Consider the following 27,500-nt stretch of genomic DNA (forward strand, 5'->3'; position numbering starts at 1 on the left):
CCTTCATACAGAATTAAGTCTTGGTTACTTCAAAGACACAAAATTTTATTTTGAAAATATAGCTTCTTTTATTTACATAACCAGTAATGCTTCATTTACGCCGACTTTGATTCCCCGGTTGTGGGAATAGTGCACTTTTTGGGACAGTTCCGTGGTTAGCTTGAAGTCCTCGCCTTGGGTAAAATACACCCAGTACGGAACTGTTTTCCAAAAAAATTCATGTTCTACTATCAAACTTTTTTTCTTCTTCAAATATGTTCTTTATTAGACTTTTCTTAGCAAACACCTGAAAAAAAAAATCGGGGGTCACCGTGCTCGTTTGAGAGAAAAGGAGCATTTATTACGCTATTGGGTTTAGTTTGAGCGAAATCTCTTATGTTTTGTATGTGCATGTGCTCATGTGCGCGCGCTAATGACGCGAAAATCGTGCGTAGTAGGGATGCGCAATGCAATACTAAGGAATTACCTTAATGTAATTAAACTTTTTTTCTTGTTTATTTATAACAATATGTAAAGTCAAAACGAAACTGGATCGGCCCATTCGCCCGTCCATCGCGTGCGCCGGTCGCTGGGTTGCCTTTGAGATCTCGTTATTCCATCCCTGAACATTAACGATGAAACCCAAACGGCGCTTCTTCGCCAAGAACAATAAAAACAAGGTGACACACGCTAACACCAACCCGGTGTGGCCAACACATCACACATGCGCACAACTATTTCACCCGGTCAATAGACCACTTTTGATATATAAAAATTCGTCCTAAACAAAGGGCATCATCTCGAGGCTCTGGGGAATAAATGTAAGGATTTGCATGAGTTTATTTCCCAGAGCCTCGAGATAATGTCTTTTGGACAGCTGTTTCAGTCTTTTGGGCCTCATCAGCATGGCGTAGCTGCCACTTAAAGGGGTGCTAAAAACACCCGCCTGGTATGTTAGCTACGCCATGCTGATGAGGCCCAAAAGGCCGAAACAGCTGTCCATGGCTGCTAATAGACCAATTTCGATATATTAAAATTCAGTCCTAAACAAAAGGCATCATCTCGAGGCTCTGGGGAATAAACTCATACAAATCCTTATATTCATTCCCCAGAGCCTCGAGATGATGCCTTTTGTTTAGGACTGAATTTTAATATATCGAAATAGGTCTATTGACCGGGTAAAATGGTTGTACGCATGCGTGATGTGTTGGCCACACCGGGTTGGTGTTAGCTGTGTTACCTTGCTTTTATTGTTGCTTCTTCGCTGTTTTAATCAGTGGAAACAAACGAAACCTTTACAAAAATTAAAGGGCAAGTAAAATTTCGCTGACATTCATTTCGCCCGTAAAGCCCCATTTACACTATTTCTCCTTGGTCTCCATGGATTTTTCAGTGCAACCAGTCGTCCCCAGGGCCCTTTTTCCTTGGCTTTGGGCGGGCCAACGCCAGGGAAAAGCGCCCTGGGGACGAGGTTGTTTTCAATGCACAAAGCTTAGAAACTCGACCGAAGAACCAAGTCAGTAAAAAACAGAGGGACTTTCATATGACCTTGAAAAATAAAAGTAAAAACAGAGCGTAAATGAAAATACAAAACATTTAATTGGCGTATCGAACAAAATCAAGTGAGAGCGAACTTTCATTGGCTTCGCGAACGCGGATGCAAACAATGTCAACTCTCCATGGAACTTTCTGGAAAGTGATCGGCATTTCGCTTTGACGTCATATGATTTATGCAGTAATGTGATTGGGCAATCGAACTGTATATTGCCCATATTAGGAATTTCCTTGGTGGGAATAAGGAGAAGCTTTGTTTTAATCTTGCCAAACCATTGGTTCGTGAAACAAATTGCCAACACGTTTTCACGGTCATACGAAAGTCACTCTAACATTTTACAAGTGATGCACACAGTCAGAGTCCACTGTTGAATTCACGAAAGGATGGCTCTCATATATAGTTATACATATTTACTGGGGGTATATTTCTTTTCGTAACTCAGTTGAGGATTTCAGTTTATTGCTACGGCTCTGTTTCGTACGATCAACGAATGACCACACTCATCAGGCTCTCATGCCAAGAGATGTTGTCTAGGTTCAGTCTGCTTCTGCTTCCCATTTCCTTTATGGGAACCTCCCTTGCGTTTTCGTACTGGCAATTAAGGATGGCAGCTATGGTGGGGTGCCGATCCACCCATCTCAACCAAAACAAGTCATTTTCCGTATCGGTTTCTTAGCCGTCTTCTTCAGCGGATTCATTTTTACAGTTCAGCTTGTCCGGTCGCATACGCGCAAGATCTGAGCGCTGCCGCAAATAATATCAGAGACAAACAGTTTCAGCTATATAACTCTCAAGTGGCAAGCAACTAGGTCGACATTCAGAAACCACACAACGAAACAAACTGTGGCGCTAAAAGATCTTTTAGATCAACACAATAGAGACATTTGGATATTGAAAAGAAATACCAAACGATTTCGCTGGAAAACAAGAACACTTTGTGATTGAAAATACGAACTACTTGTCAATTAATCAATCGATGAAGTACCGACGCAAACACTAATTGTTAATTTTATGGTATATGGTAAATTGTAATCGCACAAGTTAATGCATTTAGTCGAACGGAGTTCACGCGACCGGACAAGCTGAAACTGTAAACATTCCTTTGTAGAAGACAGTTAAGTCGAAACCGGTACAGAAAATGGCTTGTTTTGGTTGAGACAGTTGGTCGGCACCCAATCGTAAGTGCCCATCTTTAACCTCCAGTGCGAACCTGCAGGGAAGGTTTCGATAAAGGAGATGGGAAGCCAGCTGAACCTAGACAACAGAACAGAAAATTCTTGCTTCGTAAAAAAGCTGTTTGAACCCATCGCTTTTCACAAGCAACTCGTAAGAATTCCGTTCAACGATATAATTGAGAATCATTCGAGTTACTATTTTTTTTTTAACAAAGTTTAATTGAAACTCTTGATCCATACAAAGACATACATTGTTAACCGCTGTTATTTTTAGCTTGTCCAGGCGTCTCTGTTACCGCTTTTAGCTTCAAAGCGCGGGTACTAAAGGGCACACACAATCTAATAAGTACACTTTGCTAATTGTCAAGGGCCCAAAGGCACTTCATAGATTAAATTTTGATAACCCGCTGAAAATATCTTTAATTTTCCACGCCTATAATCCCTTTTTCTATTGACTACTTAAGTTACTTACTTTGCCCATTTTATCTTCTTAATTTCAACAAAATGCAACTTCGCCTACTTCATCCACAAGTCGCCAATAAACGAAGTGTGTTGGGACCGTGAAGGGCCAGAGATCTTGTTATTTTCCCGGATATCCTTTAACAGCATTTAGAAACTGACTATTTTATCACGAAAAAAAAAAAAAAAGCAGTGATTTACATTATTTACTTTAATCACTACTTCAGTATCATTAGTCATTCGGTGGAGTTTGGTTAATTTTAATGAAGCGAATAAACTAGCAGTAACCTTTGTCAAATCCTTGAAATTGCTCAAACCTTAGCGAGATAAAAGCCGTGACCATTCAGGGAGGAGAATACCGTCCGTTGGGGGCCGGTGTGAGGCAAGTTCAATCGTAGACCGGACCTTTTCAAATAGATCTCACTGAATAATGCCTCTGGTGCTATGATCCTTCAAACAAGATCATAGCGTTTGAGCATTGAATCAAATACGTACTGAGCAAATTCGCAAATGAAAATTGTATTGTACAAACTGATCCTAACTTTAAAAGGGTTACCAATTGAATGAAAGCTACAGCTCATTTTCTTCCCCAGTTAGGGCAAAAAATAAAACAGCGAGAAACAGTTTGTGCAATTTCCGTCTAGTAGAAATTCACATCACGTGGCAAAGTTCACAATGAAGTGATGAGGTCTTTGCTGTAGAATATGGTCCGATTGCTGAGCTTTCTCAGGGAACGTACTCTACGAGAGAACCCTTATGCCGTACAAAGATTCATTGAACTCTATACCTTATTAGGAGTGGGCATGAATTGCTTGTGAAGATGTTTATTGTACTGTGCAAGGCAATGTTACTCTAAGAGCTGTGGGCGAAGTCTTCTACAGTAAACGTTAGGTTGAAATTTGCATTTTTCTATAAATCAAAGAATCTTGTTTGATTCACGATTATTTTTTTCCCTTTCGCTACTGACATCCAGTACAGTATCTCCTCAAAAGAAAAAGAAGTTATGATAACTAAATCTTCATGTTCTTATGACGAGCAGTTGACAGCTGTTTAAGGTTTGAAGTAAACGGGGTGTTAAAACTCTCTAATGAAAGCTACGCAATACTCCTGCGGTGCTGTTTGTCATGCTGTACAAGGTTGTTCCAGAATTAGTGTGTGTACATGTAGATGAAACGGTCTTTAACACATGGAATATATTACAAAGGCAGTCTAACAGTGTGGCCTTAAATGTTGTACAAAAAAAGATCACCCTGCATGGACATGTTGCAGCAACTGGCTGCAGCGACAAAAAACTTGTGTAGCAGGCACGACCCTAATGCGTATCGCCTCAGTGTGTGTACTACACACCATTTTGTCACTGCAACGTGTCGCTGCACCATGTCCCGGCAACAAGACCCCGCGTGTCTGCCCACCTATAAGAAATCTTCACAGACTGCCAGGGACTGTGTTAAAAAAATATTTGAAGATATGGAAGAAATCCAACTTAGTGACCAAAGATCAGGAAAACGTTACTGACAATTTATCAGGCCTAATCTGGCCATTATTACACAAGTTGGATACAGCGCTACAAAGATGGACAAAATCATTAAATTATCATTACGTATAGTTATCATTTAATCTGAAATTTTCTGCAGAATACTAGTTATATAGAGTCATGGACTTCATTCTCTTGATGAAAAACTATAAATTTTTAATATTGATGTTGATAGTGCGTTGATTAATCGCAGATGTACAGATCGCAATCCTGAAAAAAACAAAGAAAGAAAAGAAAAGAAAAACAGCTTAAAACAGCTTGGAAACTGAACGGAGGTAACAATATTGTCGTGAGTAAATTCAACGAACTGGAGAGATTACACATGTACACGTACGTAATTATATATCATGATAAATTATTTTTAAATGCTACATGTAGGTAACAAACATTTTCACAGATTTTCTGGCTTAATTTTGTTCTCGTTTTGTGAATTATGATTCCTGTATTTATAATATTTTTGTTTCACGTGTAACAACCAACTACTCCTTTCAAAATACCTCATTATCAACTACCTTATCAACTCCCCTTGATTGGTTTCCAACGGTACGTGGTTCTTTCGCTTGTTTTAGATTTAACATGGACCACGGCAGTCTACGAACTGTAATTTGCCTTGTACTGTAAATTTTCTATTATTATTATTATTACTATTATTATTATTATTATTATTATTATTATTATTATTTAACATAATAATCCTTTATTAACATATTCCAAGCAAATTGCTATTTACAAGTTAGAAGTAAAAAGAACAAGGAAAAAAGACTATTAAAACCTGTTTACAATTCATTTCCATTAAAAATTATTATTATTATTATTATTATTATTATTATTATTATTATTATTATTATTATTATTAATTCTTAAGGTGGCAAATACTGAAGAGTGACGAGGTCGAAAGCTAATGAAACAACAACTGAGCTACAAACACCTCACCTCTCCTCCAATGTTTCATTTTCTCTGTCGCAGTGCTCCTTTAACCATGAAACTGGCCGGGGAGGCGTGGCGAGCCAGGGTAATGAGCAGTTTCGTGAAATATTAGCTCTGCAAATATGCAATAAAAAGACGTTCCTTCTTTGTAAAAAACAATCATTCTTCCACACACAGTAATTTTGCAACTCTTCTAGTTACAGACTCTGGCTACAGTCTGCTTGGCACTTGAGCCAATAGAGACGGTTGTTGCATTTTTTACAGCCTTACCCATAGCTGCAGGGTCCAACAAAAGTTTTGTCCACTAGCCACTCTAGGCTATTGGAGTGACCCATAAGGCTAAAATGTCGCAAACAGGACTTGCATGACAGGAAAGGGAAGGTAAAGTTTAGGAATGTTTAAAAGCTGATATCAGTTATTGAATAAATCCTGAAGGATAAGTAACAATAACTGTGATGACGTGAAATGTTAACATGTTGACTGTACCTACAATGCTACACAAATGGATTCGGATACATCAACCTTTTTTAGGCAATTATGCGACGCAAAATATATTTCACGGCAAAACTTGCCTTCCCATACCTCCCTCCCCCCCCTTCCTTCAGTCAATGTTGATTGCGCCCAGCGCTTTCAAGTGCTTCTTCTTATGACATGACCTCGTTTGGGGCCAACACTGACTGGGGGAGGAGGGAGTGGTGGAAGAGGAATGAATGGTAGAGAGAGAGAGAATGGCACGCGGTGTATAGTCGAACCCCGTTAATACGGACACCGAAGGGACCATGGATAGTGTCCGTATTAAAGGAGTGTCCGTATTAAACGGGCAATGCGAGTTGTATAAATTAAGTAAAACATGCATGTACAGTGGTGTAGGCATCTTATTGGAGGAAAACGTCAAAACATATGAAACAAATCATTAACATCAAGAAACTGAACGTCTGTAGCGTACAAAGTAGCCATTTTCCGTAGCTAAGTCTAAAAGAACACAAACAATTAAGTCGCTCACGTATAGCAGTGTGCATTACTTATTATTGCATGGGCTAATTCTGTAAGAATGGTACGAAGCATTTTAGTTTCCTTTTTTTCTTTATGCACAGCACAGTTACACATTGACTGATACACAGTACTTTAGCAAAAATGTCCCTTCACTAAAGATAAAGCTCACTAAAGAAAAAGTTGACGAGAGTGTCCGTATTAGCGAGGTTAACTTCCTATCAGAATTAGTTGATGGGGAAACAATAAGTGTCCGTTGTCTGTATAAATGGGTGTCCGTATTAAGCGGGTTGAAGTTTGAAAGAAATACATATTTGGGCTTTCCCCAGGGACAAAGAGAACTGTCCGTAAAGTGGGGTTCGACTGTAGTTTCCCAATGTAATTATTCCGGGATTGTGGGTGTTTTCAGTGACATTTTAACCAATGTTACTGTTAGCACAAGCTAACCATAGTGTCGCATGTCCGCATTATTAGATACTACATTACAAACTACTGTATTTGTACCTTTCAATTTCTCCTTTGGAAGATCATCCAGTTCAGTTTCAAATCTAAATGGTTCCTCAGCAATAGGCTAAAACAACGCGAATAAAAGATAGGAGTCATTGAGAGAGAGACTGAGAGAGAGAGAGAGAGACGTTATGTTATGAGGGTAACATGTGACAGTAACTAACATCACTGATGAACTTGTGGCCATCTAAAAATACACAATACAATGCATAAAAACTACATTAAGAATAGATACTATTTACAATAATTATAATAAAAACAAAAAATACTCCTATAATTTAAAAGCTAGACAAGTCGATTTAAAAACGAAAAGCATGCAGAAACATCTATCTATTGCCATTAACTTTTATCAAACGATCCCTTTGTCTTCTGAGAATTTAGTACTGTTTCCCATAATTCAGCCTTAAAGGATTTCAAAGACTTATTTGGGGGGGGGCACAATAAATTTAAATTACAATTTCTCGTGGTTCTTGAGTGAAAATCGGACTTTTCCTAAGGGATGTGTTCAAAGAGTCGGGTACAGTACCATTTATCCGTTTAAAGGCCACTTCACATTGCTTTATACAATGTATAGACCTTATTCATAAATGGCGGTCACATTTATAATTCTTTTGTCCAAGTGCAAATTAGCCTTCTAAGCCTCATTTTAGAGCAAGAATTCTTTTCAATTCACTGTATGGTAACGAGGCTTGGTAGGCTAATTTTCACTTGGACAAAAGAATTATAAATTGACCACCATTTATAAATAAGGTCTATATGCTTCATTACAAAAGGGGATCCAGCTTAAGTTGTTAAACAATGTTACTGTTCGACTAGAGTGTTGCGCTTCAAGAATAACTCGTTCGGCCCGTTTCTGCATGGGGAGAACTCTCTCGAGTGCCTCTTTGTTGCACAATGTCCATACTTGGCTTGCATATACCATGAGCGGTTTTATTGTTGCGTTAAAATAGATTATTCTCAGATTTTTCTTTAAGTAGGGGCTAATATGGCGAAAGAGGCCAAGTCGCTTAGAATGTTTATTGCAAAGTTCGTCAACATGCACTTCGTAAGTTAGATCTTCATCGATGATCATACAAAGAAGTTTATGGTTTACAACGTTTTCAATTTCTGCGTTATCCGTTTTTACTTCCAGTTTTCCTGAATCTTGAACTATGCCCTTCCGTAGACGCTTCCCAGTTACCAACAAAGCTTTTGTTTCTGGCCCATCTCTCTACTTTTCTCAGATGTATATAGTGTCAGTGTTTGATTTAACGATTGTATGGTTTTCCAGTTTGAACTCGAAGACAAGGTGATATCGTCTGCATAAATGTCCATAGTTGACTTTCGAACGTGAAGAGGAATATCGTTGACGAACAAAAGGAAAAGAACCGGTCCTAGAATTGACCTTTCGGGCACCTCTTGCTTTACCGTCAACTGTTCAGACGTAGTTTTCCCTAACGAAATAAACTGTTTCCTCTCAGACAGGTAGGATTCGAACCAGGCAACAGAGGGAGTAGCACCGTAGATCGACAGCTTTTTTTAGAAGAAGTTAATGATCAATCACAAATCAAAAGCTTTCGGGAAATCTATAAAAACCACACCAGTCACTTCGTCATTGACAATGTTCATTAGAATCTGATCCGTAAGTCTGATCAGAGCTGTTTCAGTAGAGTGTCCTTACCTAAAGGCTGATTGCAGCTCGTATAATAAGTTATTACATAAGAATTTAGAGAGAGAGAGAACTGGCCAGGTGCTTTTCGAGAATTTTCGAGAGGACAGGTAAAACAGATATCGGGCGATAGTTGTTGATATCATTCCGTGCTAGCACCCGCCCTTGGGCAGTGGTGTGACTTTAGCTATTTTCCAAAGATTAAGTAGTTTGCACAAGGGGTTTGCAAACACCGGTATAATTTTCCTAAGTACGCGTACGCTCATGCCATCGTACCCAGAGGCCTTGTTACTAGAGATTTTATCTATAATATCAATGGTTTGCTTAGGCGTTAACAGAGGAATGTTGTAAACCGTGTCTGTATTTAAATCTTGAATGAACAAAGTTTGTCAGCTTTGTATGATCAAAGTCTACGCCAGCATCATTGTTGTTGCCAAGTTGTTCTAGAATGTTAACAAAGTATTCACTTAGCTCGTTTGCAATGACGGCGTCGTCGTTGGTAATTCCATTTTCTGTAGCTATTTCATTGATACGGACTCGAGGTTTATTTATCACGCTCTGAGATTTTAGAGCTTTCCAGACTCCTTTCGGGTTTCCTTTATTCTCGTCTTTCTTTTCACGAAAAAAAATTCTTTTTGTTTTTCTAATAAGATTTGTGGTTTGACCTTTCGCATGCGTAGAACGTGTGCAAATCCCTCTGCAAATTCGAGATTCGCGCCGTTTTCAACAACTTATCCCTTGTTTTCATGGAATGAAAAACCTCCTTTGTCATCCAGACGGGTTGATTGAGTCTTTTGACACGTTTAGATTTAAGTGCAATGTGTTGGTCTAGAACATCATTAAGCATTGTTTCCATTGAACTCAGAACATCATTTATATCGTCGAAAACAAATGCAGCGTCCCATGGGGTGCACTGATACTGTGAATTTGATCTTTCTGCTTTCTAGTGCATTTTCGTCTAATAAATACCGGTAGATGGTCCGAAAGACCAATGTTTGGCACAGAAATATTGGCAAGGAAACTCGGATGCGTTGTCCAGATATGATCAAGACATGTAGAGCTCACAGGACGTGTAACTTCATTTAAGAGTTGATTCAAATTTAAGCTTCTAAAGGCTTTCGCTAATCGATGTTTTTTATATGCAGGGTCGAAGAAGTTCATGTTAAATTCCCCCCAAAAATGCAATTCTTGGTTCCTTAAATACGCTGCTCCGATGTTTAACTCTAGTCTAGTATCCGTCTCCGCAGTTGATGAAGGTGGGCGGTAAACAGCTCCTATGAGTACCGGACGATTTGATTTGTATGGATGGATTGTAACCAAATGGTTTCGAGTTCGTTTTCAGCCAGGCTTGTAATTCTTCAACTTTAAGTCTGTCAGCGATATAAGCGAGAATTTCGCCGCCTTTCTTCACTCCCTGTCGATCTTTCATGAAAAACGTGTAGCCAGGTATTTGAAGAACACAATCAGGTTTGTTTGGCTTGAGGAAGGTTTCGAGGAGAAAAAGCACATCAATTTCACGATAATTTGCAGTGGGTAATAACCGTATTTGCTCCAGCTTAGGCCGGGTTACAGTTGGGCCTCCTACTTTAAAATTTCAGTAGACCTCTGTAATTACTGTCAAAAAACTCAGGTAGGAGTGTCATAAAGACGATTCATTATTCTAGAGGTGATAAGAAACCCACTGTACCTCGTCTGCTGGATCATAGTACTGCTCTAGGTAAGGATGTGCAAGAGCCTCTTCTATTGTGATTCTCCTGTCAGGATTAAAGGTCAACATCTTATCTAGCAGATCAAGAGCTAAAAAGAAACAAAGAAGACACTGTTGATCTTCTTATAAAACAAGAAAAATCACCCTGAAAAAGAAGAGGGCAAAGCAGAAATCACACGTGATGAAAATACGTTAGGGGGCTCTGCCACAAAATTTTGCCAAATTCCGCAATTGGGAACTGGCAACCAAATCAAGCAAAATGTACTGTAATTAACTAAAAAAAGCCATTGAAGGAAGGTTTGAATAAAACAGAAAATACAAAAGAAGGCAGGGGGTGGGCAAAATTGAAGAAGATTGAAATGGATTGCAATTGGCCAGTTTTTGAAAACTGTTCAGCCGAAAAGTTTCGCAAAATCTTTTGTTTGGAACTTAAATCATGTATGCTCTACAGGCATTTTTTATCTTGAAGCTTTGAGTTGTGTTTTTAAAAGTAACTTCTGTTTTAAGTGCCTATCACCTCAAGAAACAAAAGCCAAATTAAAACTGAGGTGTCAATATAAAGGTTCCAAATTTGGGACGATTTCGGAAAATCAACGACGTGGAAAAGTTTGTTGAGCTGATAGGCACTTTAAATGTTAAGTTGCATAGTGAGTAGGAGTGAGTAATAAACATTTTGCAACAAACGATCACATGGTACAAAATCCGCCAAGCTGGAGGGCAAGCTCATTATTATTCCCCCACTGGGACATTAAAACAAAGGCAAGTCAAGCTTGACTGGTTCAGGTCTCTGTTTTAATGTCCCAGTGGGGGAATAATAATGAGCTTGCCCTCCAGCATGGCGGATTTTGTACCATAATTATGATCGTTTGTTGCAAAAGCCCTATTGGTAAAACTATACAAAATCAACTTCACAATCATGATGCAGCCCCTATGAAGAGAGGGACAAAGGGTTTCAGTGGGCCAAAATGTTGATAACTCATTCACATCCAAAGTGCCCCAGATTGACAAGTTAAATCATCTGGTGCTAGAGATGGTAAAATCTAGAAGGCTCACTTTCAAGAGGGACAGGGTCAAAGCAACTTGGGGTGTACGTTGACAATGTGACCATAAATTAATACTGTTGACAGCCAGTGTCAACATTAAAGAATGCGTCCAAAGACCAAGACAACCTCATTCCCTGGGTCTCCATTGTCGTGCCAAGGAAGGTCAATAATGTCAATAAAAATATCATATTGAATACTACCATTCCCAATGACAAAGAACATAATTACATTATGTACATTTACTTGAAGCAAAAAGCACCTACAGTAATTTTTGTTCAGGACCCACATATGGACCACAAACTGTGCTATCCAGTACCTTTTCTGTCAGCATTAGCGAAAATTCTTTCCCAAGGAACATTTGGTTTGTAGGCTAATGACTGAATGTAACTGCGGGCCTGAAAATAACAATCAGAGTACTGTCACTTCTTTTGTAATGATTATTACCTAGAATGGCTCCATGATAATTTATTTACATTCATTTGTGTAAAGTCGCACGGCAGCTCTCAACAAACTGCCTCGTTAGGAGAACTTGATCTAAAGTGTTTTTGCATTTAATGTCCACACCACCTAAGGAAGGATAAATTAACCCTTTCACTCCCAAGAGTGACACTTATAGATTTTACTCTGTCTAACGCCAGTTCAATGGGGAACCCCACAGGAGTGAAAGGGTTAAAACTATTACACAGCATTCATTACCTTCTCATTCATGATACACTGCAAATCTTCTTGTGATGGTGAACCCAGAACTCCCAAAATGTGGTTAAGCTGATCTAGGTCTGGTATAATCTTGTCAAGGAAACTCTACATGTTGTACGTCAGTCAGATAAATAATAATAATATTGTTGTACTCACATATTAGAGAAGAGCTCATATGCTCTGTCTTCTTCAAAAGCCACTGTTCTTAACACCATCATGAAAGACTAGCATGGGAAAAACAGAGAGGTGCCCCCACCCCCCCCCCAAAAAAAAAAAAACAAAACAAAACAAAAACAAAAACAAAAAAAAAACAACAAAAAAAAACAAACAAAAAAAAACAAACAAAAAAAAGGACAAACATTAAAAAGCAAGCCAGCTTGCTCAAAGCCACATTGATTAATTTCTTTCAGATAGACTCCATAAATACCTTAGAACTTTGGTGTTTGGCTAAATTTAAGTAGTGAAATGGTCTCTTTCAGCCAAGCATACTAGCCAGCAGTAGGCTAATGGTGAGATCCATAGAAAAATTAGTTTTTCAGTCTTATGGGAAGTAAAATTGGCAACTTTGGCTTCAATCCAGGGTCTAATTCAAAATAATTTTGAAATAGACTATCCTTGCCTTTTCCTACTATGTAGGCATTGGTCACATAATACATGTACGTGTATAAATGACAGCCATAAGGTAACCACCTGGGTGAAGTTCATGAAGGGGTTATTAATAAAAACAATCACTATCAGAAATGTACAGCTGACTTCTTTCCTTAGGTGCCCGGCATCTTCTTACCATACTGGCAGCCCTAAAAGTGGTGCCGGAATCAGGAAACTCAGATGAACTGAGGTCAATCTTCTAGTTCCAGCTTCATAAAGCTAATGAGAGGCAGCATATTATTGAACCCAAACCCGAACTCTGCTTTAGGCTACTCCGATACAGGGTGACACAGAGTAGTTTGTTATTTTGGCGTACAATGTACATCCAGGGTGGAGCGAGACACAGAGACAAATGGCAGAAACCTGGCTGGCTACCGGAGGTGCACTGCTGCCTACTTTACACCTCTCACAACATGGACTAAGGAGCTACAATACTTGAATCTACAGTGTACTAGAATGCCTGACACAATGATATACAGTACACCAAAGTAAAAGTGCTTGGTTCTGCAAGACCACACAATGGCAAAGCCACGTCTCAAACTACTGGTACAATATGAACGCATAACAACGGCACCTGTGTCTCCAACATTACCCATCGAAGGAAGCAAAGGATACAGTGTTTTCCCGGAAACAAAGGTCGATTTGACAACATCTCGGCAAGAATGCAGCCCACAGACCAGATGTCAATAGCCTTGCTATATCCTTTGGAATTGAGCATGATCTCTGGTGCTCTGTACCACCGTGTAGCAACATATTCAGTGAGGAAACCAGTGTGATCATGATCGGGATCAGCAACACGAGCTAAGCCAAAGTCACAAATCTGAGAAGGACAAAAAAAAAAAACACATGAAGAGGAAACTTACAGGTACATGTACGCAGCTGTATATTGGCAAAGGTCACCACTACTGGGCCTTTTCTACAACTTGATCATACTAAAGAAGTTTTTTAATGTGACCTGCGACTGTACCATTGTAAATACCATTTGGATCAGTATTTTTATGATTTCACAACAATCACTTGATTGGTGGCTCCATTTGGGGAGTTTTCGGTAATATACACGTACATGTACTGAAAACATACTTTGCGTTGATGCAAATATATACAAAAAAATTTATAAAGATCCTAACTGGCTGGGAACAGAGCAGTTGACGATTTACAAGTGCAGTGGAGAAGTTGAATTGGAAACAACTCAGTACAACTCCGTTTGGTGACCACCATGGGACTTGGACCTACAAGTACGACACCCTGTTTTCATTATTGGCTCTTAGATGGTTTATCAGTTCAAGAATTTGAGTGGCAAATTTGAAAGCAGACAACTGAAAAGGATCACTTGATGAGTGCTGTCATCATTTACTTTGCTTATCCTTTTTTCATCACACTCAATTCAGTGTAGTCCTTTCACAATAATGACAAAAATGTGGTGCCTTAGACATTATTAACCGTAACTATTTCAGGGATCTATATTCATTTTTTATCAAAGTTGTCTGCCGGGCAAGTATGTCTTATGATATACTTGCCCGGACAAATTATGAGTTGCTTGGGAAAAATGCGTAAGTACAGAAAATGGTCGATAAAATCACTTGCAACTTGAGCATTTGCGTTTTATTTTACATTCTTGTCAGAAATAACTAATTCTGACTCCAGAGTATTATGTTATTTGCACAGTGGGAACCCGATTTACAGTGGTCTATATCTGCCATGACAAAACGCACTTGAATGTGACTTACAAAGTTACTATTTAAAGACCCAAAGTTTCGACGCTCCTGTGTAAGTGCTACCAAGATTTCGTGTTTTTCCTGTTCGTAAGCAGCATGTTCTGTTTTTTTCTTTTCTTTTTCGCCGGAGGTGGCGAAACACCTTGTAACTAAAGCCACATTATCAGCTGAGACCACCAGTCACCCTTTGTTCTTTGCTAAATGACTTGCTAACAACCATGCCAGCGGTAAGATACATGAAAATTGGATTTGCAATCGCTTCATGGAAAATACCGCGTGGTCAAAGATGGCACTTGACGACTTGAGATTTAAGTGCTGAAAAAGCTGCATGTTTATTCATTATTTTCTGGAAGTTTCCATTGAACGGAAAGCAATCAGAACGAAAGTACATTCTACACTGTATATTATAACATTTGGTGGCATTCATGAAAAGACATCAATTAAATTATACTCGTCCACACGGGTTTTAAGTCGTCTGGGACGACTGGAGGACTGCGAATGTGGATCCCTGCTATTTTGGAAAAACCTTGTGAGAAATTTTGGTCATGTTAACATAAAAAATATAATGAGAATTTAACAAACCTTGAGGTCACAAGTGGTATTCAGGAGCAAATTGCTTGGCTTCAAATCACGATGAAGCACATTGGCAGAGTGGATGTACTTCAGCCCACGCAGTATCTGGTACAAGAAGTAGCATGCATGATCATTGCTCAACTTCTGTGTCTTCAATAACTTGTAAAGATCTGTTTCCATTAAACTCTGAACAATATAACTAAATTAGAAGTCAAGGATGAAAATACCTTATTAGTAGTAAAAAAAAAAACTGTTGCATAGAGTAAAAATATGCCTAACTTTTGAATCATGTAAATTAGATATACTGAAACATGACATGTCTCAAATTCAACAAAATGACAAGCAGGTGATTGGTTAAAATTTCAACCACAATAACTACAGGACATATCAGTAAAAGCAAGTGATAATATCAGAATAGTGCAGTATAAACAACTCGGAATTTGAAAAAACACGAGAAATACAAACAACCCACACACAATGAATGGACTTCCACTGGTTCAAATAATGGCCGTTCTGAAGAATTTGAATGTAAAATATCTTAAAAATCGACTTAATAAATTTGTGGGGAATGGTGATTTTGTCGACGCAAAATTCGTGACAAGAGCAGTGACAGCTGGTTTGCTGCAAAAGAAAGCGGCCATTTGCGGAGCAAAAATATCGGAAGCGTTGACGACAGGAAAGCGGCTGGTCTTAAATTAAAAATCGCTCACATAAAATTTCCAAGACAAGGATTTCCGCTGGGCTATTCCTACATTGTAAATCGTGTTTAATGAAAACATTGATACAACCACAGTAAACTGCGCTACGCAAGGCCCCTGGAAAAAAAAAGAAATTTTTGAAAACTCGCATGATGTCAACAAGTATTAAATGTACATAGCTTTGCACTGAAACATGTGCAGCGAAAAAGGAAGTCTTCTCATTGCAAAATATAGAATCCTCCTAAGGAAAACTGGAAACAACAGCCATAACAAAAGTGTTTCTTGTGAGCTATTGGTTCAGCGACTTTTCAAAGGATACACATCTTTCATATCGTCGATGTTTGGGGCGCGAATTATATCCATAATTCCAATAATCTGTGAACACAAAACGGAGATAAATAGAGCAATCCCAGCAAATCGGCTACAAAAGATAACAGTAAAATGATGAAAAGTTACAGAAATCACAGCGAAAATTGCAGCAGAGAAGCTTAAATTATAAAATGATTATCGAGCCATTATTTTAAATGCGTAACACTTTTCAGCTCGAGCATTGGAAGCTTGCATTGCTCTGGTGCCGTGGCCAGGTTACCTACATTTTCGTGCTTAAATCGCCGTAAAATCTTGATTTCTCTCAGCGTCCTTTGACAGTAAGTTTGATGCTCAAAGGGGCTAATTTTCTTAATGGCTACCCTCTGCCCTGTAGCATTATCCAGCGCAGAGCTACATATAGAAGAAAATGAACATGAATTAGGCTACAACTGGAAGCTGCAAACACCGATCGAATCGAACGTTTCATGGACGCCATTTAAACCGCTCCAGTGTAGGATATAGAGAGACCAGAGAGCCTTTCCTTACCAAACCATTCCATAAGCTCCTTCTCCTATGTAGCTAAGATTTGTATAGCGTGGTCCGACATCGAATACTTGGCCCCGAACAACTTCTGGGCAAGAAGATGCCGCCATCTTTGAGTTCAGCTTCCGTTTGCTGGGTCCAACTGCCCCGCTGGAACGAGGCTGACGCGCCCAGCAGTCTGGTATAAGCTTTCCCAGCATGCGGTCCGTCCATTGATAGGCACTAATAGGGTGCAAAGAATGAGGGCATCATACATAGATTTAGCCAAGCCGAGTAAAAGCGGAGCTTGCTATAACCTGCGATCAGGCGTACTTTTCCTTAGACATGGTGCGAAAAGGTACTTTTTAGCGGCCTGTCTCAAGAAAAGTACGCTTGATCGCAGGTTAAGCTCGCTAGCTCACGCCTCTAACCCCAGAAAGCAAATCAATCAATCCACTCATACACTTTTTACTCGGAATACCTGAAAGGTATCCGAGTTATATTCTGGGAAGAATTTAGTTTTCTGTGCAGTAAATGGACAATAGAATTAGGAGGCGGTGATTTCATTGGCTAAAAGCAATGTACTACATCCCTCCGAGCAATACATTTGACCTCCCTCTGTGACAAAACAACTGCAACAATAAAAAATAAACACAAACGCGAAGGAGAAGATTTCAGATAGCGAGAGACTTGAAACAGCCTCACGTCTAACAAAATTAGATGAAAATCGGAATTTATAACGTGCAGTGGGTTCTACGTTGGGGCTTCAGCGTGACTCGCAACCTCGTTCCCAGGACCTTTTCCCTTCCCTGGGAACGAGGTTGCGTGACTCGTTTAATTTCGTTTGCTGATTCAAAGCCCATGTTCCACGATATAGCAAATGACGCAATGCAATGCAGCTAAACGTGAATATGCTGGATTCAGACGTCTAGAAATGTTATGAATAAGATATTTACTATAATCCTGCCTGTTGGCAACATGACTAAATCGCCAGTACAGAACTTCCAGCAGCGGTATGTTATAAATAGCCGAGATTTCTCAGTCTCTTTCTGCCTCAGCTGTTCTTTGTACGAACATCATCCACCGATGTCTATTTCTTTCTTTTTATTGTTAGTTTCTTGATCTTCATGTTAGTTACCTAGAGCTGGAGGTCACCGGCCGCGTTCTTCAAAACACTCTTAATTTGGAACCTTCGCAGATGAATACCGTTTTTCACTTACCCATATTAATTACAATTGAAACCAGTTTATCTGATGTCATGCTACATACTAGATCCCGCAAAGATAGACATAACGCGCATGTAATTTCCATTCAAACAACCAGTTCCAAGACATACTACCCCTATAGCTATATCTCCTGTTGAATTTATTTGCAATCGTAAACATTAAGCGATTTTCACCGGTACATTATCTGCGTTGTTATGAATGAGCAACTGGCTGCAGAAACATTTACTTGTTTTGTTTCGTCTGTTTCGTACTTGGCAAATTAAAACATAGGCGCTCGAGAGGCGCATGTGACTCCTTTAGAGATGTGCAAGGGTAAAAGAAGTAGAATATTCTGTCATGTGGATAGGGGTGGCTGAATTGTGGGAATTGATTCACCACAGCTTCCATATCGATAGTTTTTCGACCATTGAACAATTTACGTTCGATAGATCATTTTCACTGTCACGCAACAAAAAAATAAATTCGAAACGTTCGATGAAAAAGGCCAATAACTTGGAATATTGCGGGAAACAAATTTAGACACCACCTCCAATTCTCAGATCTGTGCGGTACATCGTTTCCGAGCTCTTTGTCGAAGCGTTGAAATTATACAACTTTTACTTCTGTAGGTGTATCAAAGTGGACTTTACTTTGCCTTGAAAGCGCTTACTTTTCGCTCATGAGATAAAATGTATGAACACATCTCCTAATGTACTAGTACTTGAAAGGCTAAAACTGCTTAAATTCATAGGGATAGATATTTTTTTCAATCAAATACAGTGGAAGCCCGCCTAACGGCCATACATTCTCTTATAGAAAACCCTCGTTAATGCGGTCACCCGTTAATACGGCCCACGGCCACAATTTGAAATCCCAAACAGTACAGTCCTCTATAATTTCATCCAGTTAACTCAGGCCACTCCGGCGCGCCAAACGCCTGTGACATGTTAATTTGATTGACCTTCGTTAGTTACCACTGTAATCGAACAGCTGATTTACTTTACAAAGTACTGTCCGCAACACTCCTCCCTGTTTTCATTACAAACATCATCTTGAAACTACTGTAAAATCCAGTAAGGCAAATCGCGAAGGGATTAAGTCTTTGTGCTTTCATCAAAAACACGATTGATACTTAAATCTTTCGGTTAGGTAATTACGGCGGCTTCCGTTTTTTAGAAGCATAGTAAGCCTGGGCCTGTTCTTGTTTTGATTTTAGGCTCAGAACGTACAGTACACTAACAATTTTACCTACTGTGCGAAGTTTCAAGTATTTCATACAATTACTGCATTTTCGAAACGAAAGACGTCATGGAACTGGAAACTTGGAAAAAGATTTATTTTTCGGGTATCTTCAACCTCCTATAGATGACAATTCAGAAGACCTTGCTAATTTGATGATGTCACTGTGAAACCATCTATAGTTTGACAATTACGTGCTACTGCAAAGCTTTGTTTATTTCGAAAACGGCGGCTTCATTAAACGCGTAAACGGGCTCAATTGGTCGGTTAGAAACAAAATACGAAAGCTACGTTAAGTAACTGTTGTAAGAATTAAAACCTCACCTCAGAAACGTATTCTTCACAGATCATCATCTGCGAACACGGGACACCCGAACTTTTCGTTCGTCCTCGCGAACTATCGGCAATTCATCGTACTGTTTGCAGAGTCCGAACTTTGGTACTCTTCGCATGCGGATTGGCTCCGAAGTGTATTCTGTTGTTACATACTCATTTTCGGAAAAACTAACACGATGGCCATAGTGAATACGCGCCATGCGCAGTAGTCACAAAAACTACCTCGTCCAAAATGTATCACTCTACTTCTGCGCCACTTGGTATTCCGAGTAAACGCTTTAAAAAAGCGTCTTGTTTTTTATATAAAAAACGTCTATTTTTGGAGCTGAGGCTGAACGTTCTTATATAATTCGGCGTTGTGAGTCTGAAAATGTTCTTAAAGATGCCCTTAATTTTACATGGTATAGTTTTTTAATAGCTGAAATCTTGCAGACGTGACTAAGAAACCTATTAAAGTGCTTTCTTTGATGGTGTGGAAGTTTAATATTTTGTAACGATTTTAAATAAGAACTGTTCGTTAACTGAGATGTGTGCCATGCATTACAAAACCATCGTTATGTGTTACTAAATATGCCCTTAAGTATTTTTCTTAATTTAAATTTCTTTGCGTTTATTTCATGCTTTCGTTTATAATACAAACACCGGAATAAAAAAGTGCTCAATCGACTCAGTCTCACCCTGAGGAATGTTCTTAATACGTTCTTATATTATAATTTTGGTTAATCTCAGCCTCAACGTTCTTATAAAAAGGTTCTTATAAAATAAAACAAAGAGAGTGTATAGTGTTTACGGAAATAGTTATGCTTCTGCATAAAGTGCAAAATTAATCGTCATTAGTGCGTACAGTTTACGGTGATCAAACTGATCAAACACCTGACCCTGAGCTGACAGCATGCAGTAAACAAACAAGCCTTGCAAACAATAACCAACAATTTTAATCAAGAACTAAAACTGACCATGAAATTACATGCACAGTAATCTCTTTCACAACATTTTCCCTTTACTCCCTCTCTCTTTACTTCAGAACAATAGCAAAAATCTTTACTAATTAAAAAGTCAAGCTAAAGCATAGTAAATTAAATTCGCGTAGTCGACTGCAATTTCACGATCAAAAAAAGCAGCTGACAACTGGACATCCCTTTGACACAAAAAGCCTATAAATGTGATTGTTGAAATATGTCAAAATCTCTGCCAACACGGAATTGCAAACGTTTTCAGGCCTTCTTAGTTTTTTTTAGCTAATTTACAAAATATATGAGGCAGCGAGGCATATATTGAGAAGGAAAAAATTACCTGAAAGCTAACAGTTGTAAATAAGTGTTCAGTTTGGCTCTCGCTCTATTCTTCTTAGCTTTACATTGATTTTCATTGAAATTTTCTATTCTTCTCCTTCCTCGGCTTCTTTCGGGGATTTCTTTGCTTAAATTTCTCAAATTTTGTCGCCTCTTCTTTCGTGCTCTTTTCTCTTCTTTAATCTCCACTTTATCCCGTTGCTCGTCACTAATATGATTTCCGGCCAGAAAAACGCGGGTTGCCAATGCAACGCTGCCACAAGATTTCCCGCCAAGAAAAATTGGAAAAAAATGTTCACTGAAACCGTTGATAAACATGCCCCACTTTAAATTAAAAGGGTTTTCTAAAAACCATTTCCAGTGGATTACATATGAATTGACGTGTAAAATTTGCAAGCGAAATTATCTGAAGAGTAAAGCTCTTCAAGGAAACGACATGAAGGCTTGAGAACGATATAAGCACGCAAGAGTTGTGGTTACACTAGCCCTTTTACACCTGGATAAATAGCGTTAGCCCACAGGCAAGGACGTTTTCGTATGTAACCGCTTTCCCTAGACCGAAACCGCCCTAGGGTTATTTCCATGGATACACCAAAAGGAACAAAAGAACGTCCCATGACAGTTCCTGAACTGTACGGTTTATTGCCCCAAACCCAAGGTGTGTGTAACCACAACTAAGAAATGAAACAAACAATGCTATCAAATCAGCCAAGCGACAGTATTTCATCACGTGTAACTTGGAAATGAACAATAAAAAAAATTCCGCGCAAAGCATGACTGTTGATTGACGAACTAACTTCATGCAAATGTGACAAAACTCGAACCATTGCCGAAATTAAAGCTAATGAAACTATAAATTCCGCGGCTGAGATGGCAGGGGCTTTTTAACAATTATTTTGCAGTTATAGCACCAAATATGGTGAGCGAAATACAGCCGGCCTTAACAGCTGATCCGGAATTCTATCTACACCGGCACTAACACTGTATGCAGGCTTCTGAACCAGCTGGACGTGAAAAAAGCCACACGACTAGACAAAATTTCTTAAATTCAATTCAGTTTTGACCATAACCCTAAGTGGGTATAGGGCCAGACACTCTCCCTCGCCACGTCGCACGGTCACGAGCAGCCACTGTTGCCTCGTTCCATGAGATAAAACCAGAAACCCATAAGGGTTGAAACGTGTAACGCGCGTTCACAGCTTCCGAATATTCAGTGCTAAGTACCATATTTGGAAATCCCTCGCTCCAGTTAATTTCGCGCTAGCTATATAGAACATTGGTGGTATTGCGTCACGGTGTTCTTGCGAACTGATTGGTTGAATGTTTCTCCCTTGTTGTTGCAAATATGGTACTTAGCAAATTGATTATTCAGAAGCTTGTTTCTCAGCACACAAGGGGCCGTTACACGTTTCAACCCTTATGGGTTTCTGATAAAACCCAATGCTGTTCTTTCTTTTTCTGCGGTTCTCCGCCTAGTCTCTTTCGGTGTGCCACGACTTCTTCATCCCTCTGGGGCCCACGTTAATGCTGTCTTGGGATTCCAGAGTTTTGAAGCAAGCAACCGTGGACAATCTTCCTGTCGGTGTACGTTGGATCAGTGGCTTGATCTGATCGGCGTAATTGTTGAGAAACTAAATATTTTAAGCAAGAGCCGATACAACGTAGATTTGATTTTAGTGGTGTACTATATTTCGGCTGGCCAAACCACTGAGCATTCTTCAGGTACAATGAGAGTTTACATCGGATTGCTTCTATGTACATATATATACAGGGGCACTCAACGACCAATTTGTTGTAAATTGTATTATTATACCCCAGTTAATGAAAATAAATGTTATTAAGGCATTTTCAGGTGTTTTTCAGTGTTGCTGGGAAAACATTATCTGTTCCTTTTTCCCAGCAAGACACACAAGAAATTTCCCAGCCAGCTAGATAAAATTGGTTGGTTTCCCAGCCAGCTGATCAAATATATTTCCCAGCCAGGAATTCCGCGCGCTTTCAAATCCCTCGATCCAAAACGACCGAACAAAAGCGACAAAAACGGGACAAAACAGGTTTTTTACGCAAGCGCAATCACTCTGACCAGCCGTCGTATGTTTGTGACTACTCTCTGGGAGAGGGAACGGGTTCTTTTTTTAATTTATATTTTTTTTTTAGTCGTCCTCAGTCTTCAGAGTTTCTACAGTCAGCTTGGGTTGAAATGAGGCTAGAAAAAGTCAGTAATTCCCAGGCAAAACCTCTATCAATAACAAAATTTCCCAGCCAGCTCATCGAAACACCTGTCTTTTTGCCAGCCAGCAAGATTCCTCTGGGGAACAGATAATGTGAGGAACAGATTCGTTGGGTGCCCCTGTATATAGTAAATGGATGTTGACGTAATACTGGAAAAATGTTATAAAACATGGCGTTTACAACGAATTTGAATTCAAATACTAAGAGTAACGGAAAAATAACGGGAGTGACTCTAAATAATAAACTGAAATCTAATACGTTTCTTCGAGGATATTAAGACCGTTGGGATCAATTGCGTGATGGTTATTGGGATCCATTCTGAGAACTTGGCCGATGAACTTCCAGCCGCCGGAGGATTTTGCCCACTGATGGTGCTGATGTTATATTTTCATAGGCCATTAGATCTCCATAAACTTTCTCAGACTTTTATGAAGAAATACGTCTAGCTAGGTCGCATCTCTTTTAGTCATACGCCATGGGGAGGGGGGTTAAGATTACGTTTCACTTAAACTAAATCGGGCTTTTCGCGTTTCACGTGCTAAAAAACCGCATTGTCTCCAGTATCGGACAAACATTTGGCTATTTCACGGAAGTGAGAACAGCTTAATCACTGAGGCCTTAGCCTTACCTCTTATGGCCACAAAACAGCCCCGTTCGTGTTCTCGGAGCCGTAAAAAGAAAATTCAGATCTCTGTTATTCCGTCCAATTTCTTGACTCGATTCCTAGGCACTAACATTTTCATCCTCCTCTGGTTCTTCTGTTTGTGCACTTGAAGCTTTTGATTGGTTTCTTTATCCAAAACATAAAAATTGAGATGGTCACTGGACATGTGACTTTCAAGACTTCCGAACCCTCCACCATATTGAAACTGTTACCACAAGACCCTGGGGAAAGGTTCATCCCCAGATTCTTTGACCTTTGACAGGAAGTCAGGTTTGACAAGGATTCAATACGGCAGCCACTAGCTGTGTCCGGAAATGGGGTAGATAGCTCTTCATTTTTATGGCAGCAGATAATTCTTTTTCACGGACATAAGAAGTTAATTCACATTTCACTAAACAAAAAAGGCTTCAATCACGCCTCACATTAATTAATAAAATCACGATTCACGATGCAAGAAAAAAGAAATTGACGTTTCACGACGTTTCACGAGAAATAAAAGGGTCCGATCACGGCTCACGAAAATACCCTATACCCCCCTCACATAACAGCTATAACGTTGGACTTAAGGACGGTGCCTACTATTGTTATTGCGCATACGTTCTGCGCATCTCGAGATACTCAGATTTCCTATGCGTGGTGCTTATTAACACAGGGATATTTTTGCGCGGTTCAAAACTATGCGGAAACAGTAGAACTTAGCAAGTGCTCTTCGTATCCAAAAAGAAAATTGGGGTAACCATGCATTTTTCAGAGATAATTAAGCTTCAATTTGGAAAAGAATGCCATACATTGCTTGTGCTTTAAAGACTTTCACAAATATTGTTGATTAATTATCTTCCAAAAATGCGTGGTTACTCCCAATTTTCTTTTTGGATTTCAATAACATTTGTTAATATCTGCTTTTCCCGCATATTCAGTAAACCTGATCAAAAATACCTTTGAATTAGTAGGCACCGTCCTTAAAGATCTTCAGCTTAGTTTTCAGTTTCAGTTGACTGCTCTTCCGTATGTTTGTAAGCTTGCTGAATGCTGCCGTGGCTTTTCCCAGACTGCTTGCAAGAAATGAATGAAGGGGGTAGTTCCTAAAGAAACTGTGGTGCTGCGTTGGTGAGGAAGTAGTATACAAAAATTTGGTTTTATCAACGGAGTTGATAATGTAAATTGGCCACCGTACAGAGATCCTAAAAGGTGACGTTTCGAGCGTTAGCCCTTCGTCAGAGCGAAGGGCTAACGCTCGAAACACTCGAAACGTCAGCCTGTAGAATCACTCTCTCTCTTGTCTGGGAAAAGCAGGAAAAAAATTCTTGCAAGCTCTTAAAGCTAGCCAGCTGTATTGTTTGGACACCATCTTAAGGTGGCTCCCTAGAGTATTTGCGAATATCCTCACCACATGGCACAAGTTACAAAAGGAAACCTAGTTGATTTCTCTTAAACGTTTCCCAGTAGAGACATTTTTGGGTGTCAATTTCTGGATTATGGCCGTTACCATGGCAACATTACATCTAATGACAGACAGATATGTTCCTATTTTTGGCATAAATTCCGTAATATTTATACTTTCCTTAGGTGATTGTTTTTTAATTCTTTGCGACATTATGGAAATTATATTGCCTGACATTTTGAAGTTGCAAAAAGTCAAGGTCGCTCAGACGGTTTTGCCAATATTCTGTAATTTGTCATACTTCTAAATATATTTGATTAGCTCTGACGGATTTTAACAAATATAGGTTATTTGATAGGAACTGTATGTGGTTAGAACTGAGCCAATTTTCAAAAAAATTACCGAAGAAAACTAGGAGTTGCTTTTACAAATTTGGTCACGCTGACGATCAGGAAAACACGCGCGATTCAGGTTTTAACCGCCGTACTAGTGCCCAGCTTGCGCGCAGCCCTAGAACTCTAAGGAGCCTCCTTAATTTAAGGTGATTCCCTTGTTTTGCACTGCGGATCTCATACTGCGCATAACATTGCGAGTTCGAAGATGGACACGTATCCCGCTAGCCATTCGAAAAGAGACAACAAAGGCCGCTTTTGCTGTTCAAAAGCCTTTAAGCGCAGTTATGATAACTATTTCCGGTTATAGTTTTTGTTGGAACTCGCCCCAGCCCTTTCGCGGAAAGTGATTATTTTGAAGCCGATATTGCCCCTTTGCGGTCCACTGATCTGTCATCGTGTAGCAAAGAAACGAGCACGGTGACCCCCCTTTTTTTAACGGTTGTATTTACTCGTAATAGGTACTCGCAAGACTTATTTTAAGGAGAAAAAAAGTTGGATAGCGGAAGTTATAGTATATTTACATATAAATGACGTGAAACTCGGTTTGGAGCCAGACACTGAGTGCAAGATAATGACTGTAGCGATCCAATTTGCTAACATTTCTTTGCAAGATTGAGCAATTTGAAATCACTTTATTATTAAATTATATTCCGGACATACAAGTAGGCTCAAGTTCTTAGTAATACTCAGAAGCTCTTGCTATATAACAACAATTTTTCTGGTTGACCAAGTTTCGAACGCTTCTCACGTAATATGGTAAAAAACACTTAGAATAAAGGGCATGCAGCGCAGAAACAAGCACGGTAACCCCATCTTTTCATTGCGTTTTTTTTAGTCTTGGCGGTATGAATGTCAACTGTGTCAGGTTTGACAAAAATCTGGATAGTAGGTCGTATTTAAGGGAATTACCTCAAGGAAATATTCTCAAAAGCTGCGTAGATGCTGGAGTCTTTCTAAGCGAGTGCATGGAAGGTTATTAATTGAAGGTAACTCCTACATTCAAGAAAGGGTCAAAATTCAAACATGGCAATTATCGACCAATATCAGCATTTTCAGTTGTCTTCAAAACTTTCGAAAAAATTATTTATCGACGACTTTGTGATTACCTCCATGTGAATAACCTCCTGAATACGTATCAATCTGGCTTTCCATCACTTCATATAGCACGTTGACGGTTACTTGAGACACTGAACAAATAACTGGTCAATCGATATTGAAAATTGTGGTATTTATTGATCTTAAAAGGGCCTTCGATACCATCGATCATGAAATCACTTTGTGGAAACTTGCGAATTACGCAAATTTTGAACAATCTTTTGCTTCCTATAGCTACTTACTAAGGTAATACATGTAGGTCTAAAATATGTAGTGCTAACGGAGTTTTATCCAGTGCAAGAGAAGTAACTTGCTGAGTGCCGCAGGGCAGTATACTTGGCCCTTTCACCTTTTTAAATATATATAAATGATCCTCCTAATTGCCTCAATACAGCTTGTGCAAACATGTTTGGGGATGATACAAACATTATCGCCGCTGGTTGTACTTTCGGTGAACTCGAACAAGTTACAAATTCTGAACTTACGAATCTCTTCTGCTCTTTAAAAGCAGACAAGTTAGTCTTAACATTGCGAAAACTGAGTTTATGGTTATTGGATCTCGTCAGACGTTTTTAGCAGAGAGTTATGACGAACCAAATATCAAATTAGACAACCAGCCAATCAGCAGAGTTGTATGAGCATGCCAAATTGTTAGGTATGATTACTGACGATCGACTTTCATGGTCGAACCACATCAACGAAGCATGTAGAAAGGTTTCCTTGACAATATAGGTGCTTTGAGCGTATTAGGCCCCTCGTCTCTCGATCCACTGCAGTACAAGTTTATAAGGCCTCGATCCAACCACATTTCGACTACTGTGGCCGAGTTTGAGATGGGTTGAGAAACCATTTGAGTGACAAACTACAAAAATTGTAAAACCATGCCGCTAGCGTTACTCTACAAGCTAACTACAAAGTAAGTTAAGGTTGCTTCTCCAAAAAACTAAAATGAAACCAACTAAGTGTAAGAAGAAA

At 39.3% G+C, this 27,500-nt stretch overlaps 1 protein-coding gene across 1 annotated transcript; it reads right to left on the minus strand.

Annotated features, from left to right (window-relative positions):
- Positions 1–3,407: 3,407 nt before the first annotated feature.
- LOC137975135 (mitogen-activated protein kinase 1-like) lies at positions 3,408–16,853 on the minus strand. Its single transcript, XM_068822210.1, has 11 exons — positions 16,711–16,853; positions 16,449–16,575; positions 16,175–16,230; positions 15,167–15,356; positions 13,485–13,689; positions 12,222–12,301; positions 11,842–11,920; positions 10,462–10,571; positions 7,124–7,190; positions 5,636–5,743; positions 3,408–4,912 (listed from the first exon to the last, which is right to left on the minus strand). Exons 1-10 carry the CDS (start codon positions 16,815–16,817, stop codon positions 5,676–5,678), a joined length of 1,089 nt encoding a protein of 362 aa, XP_068678311.1. The 5' UTR covers positions 16,818–16,853; the 3' UTR covers positions 3,408–4,912; positions 5,636–5,675.
- Between the last annotated feature and the right edge of the window lie 10,647 nt (positions 16,854–27,500).

The sequence above is a fragment of the Montipora foliosa genome, chromosome 11 (genome assembly GCF_036669935.1).
Source record: "Montipora foliosa isolate CH-2021 chromosome 11, ASM3666993v2, whole genome shotgun sequence".
Lineage (NCBI taxonomy): Eukaryota > Metazoa > Cnidaria > Anthozoa > Scleractinia > Acroporidae > Montipora > Montipora foliosa.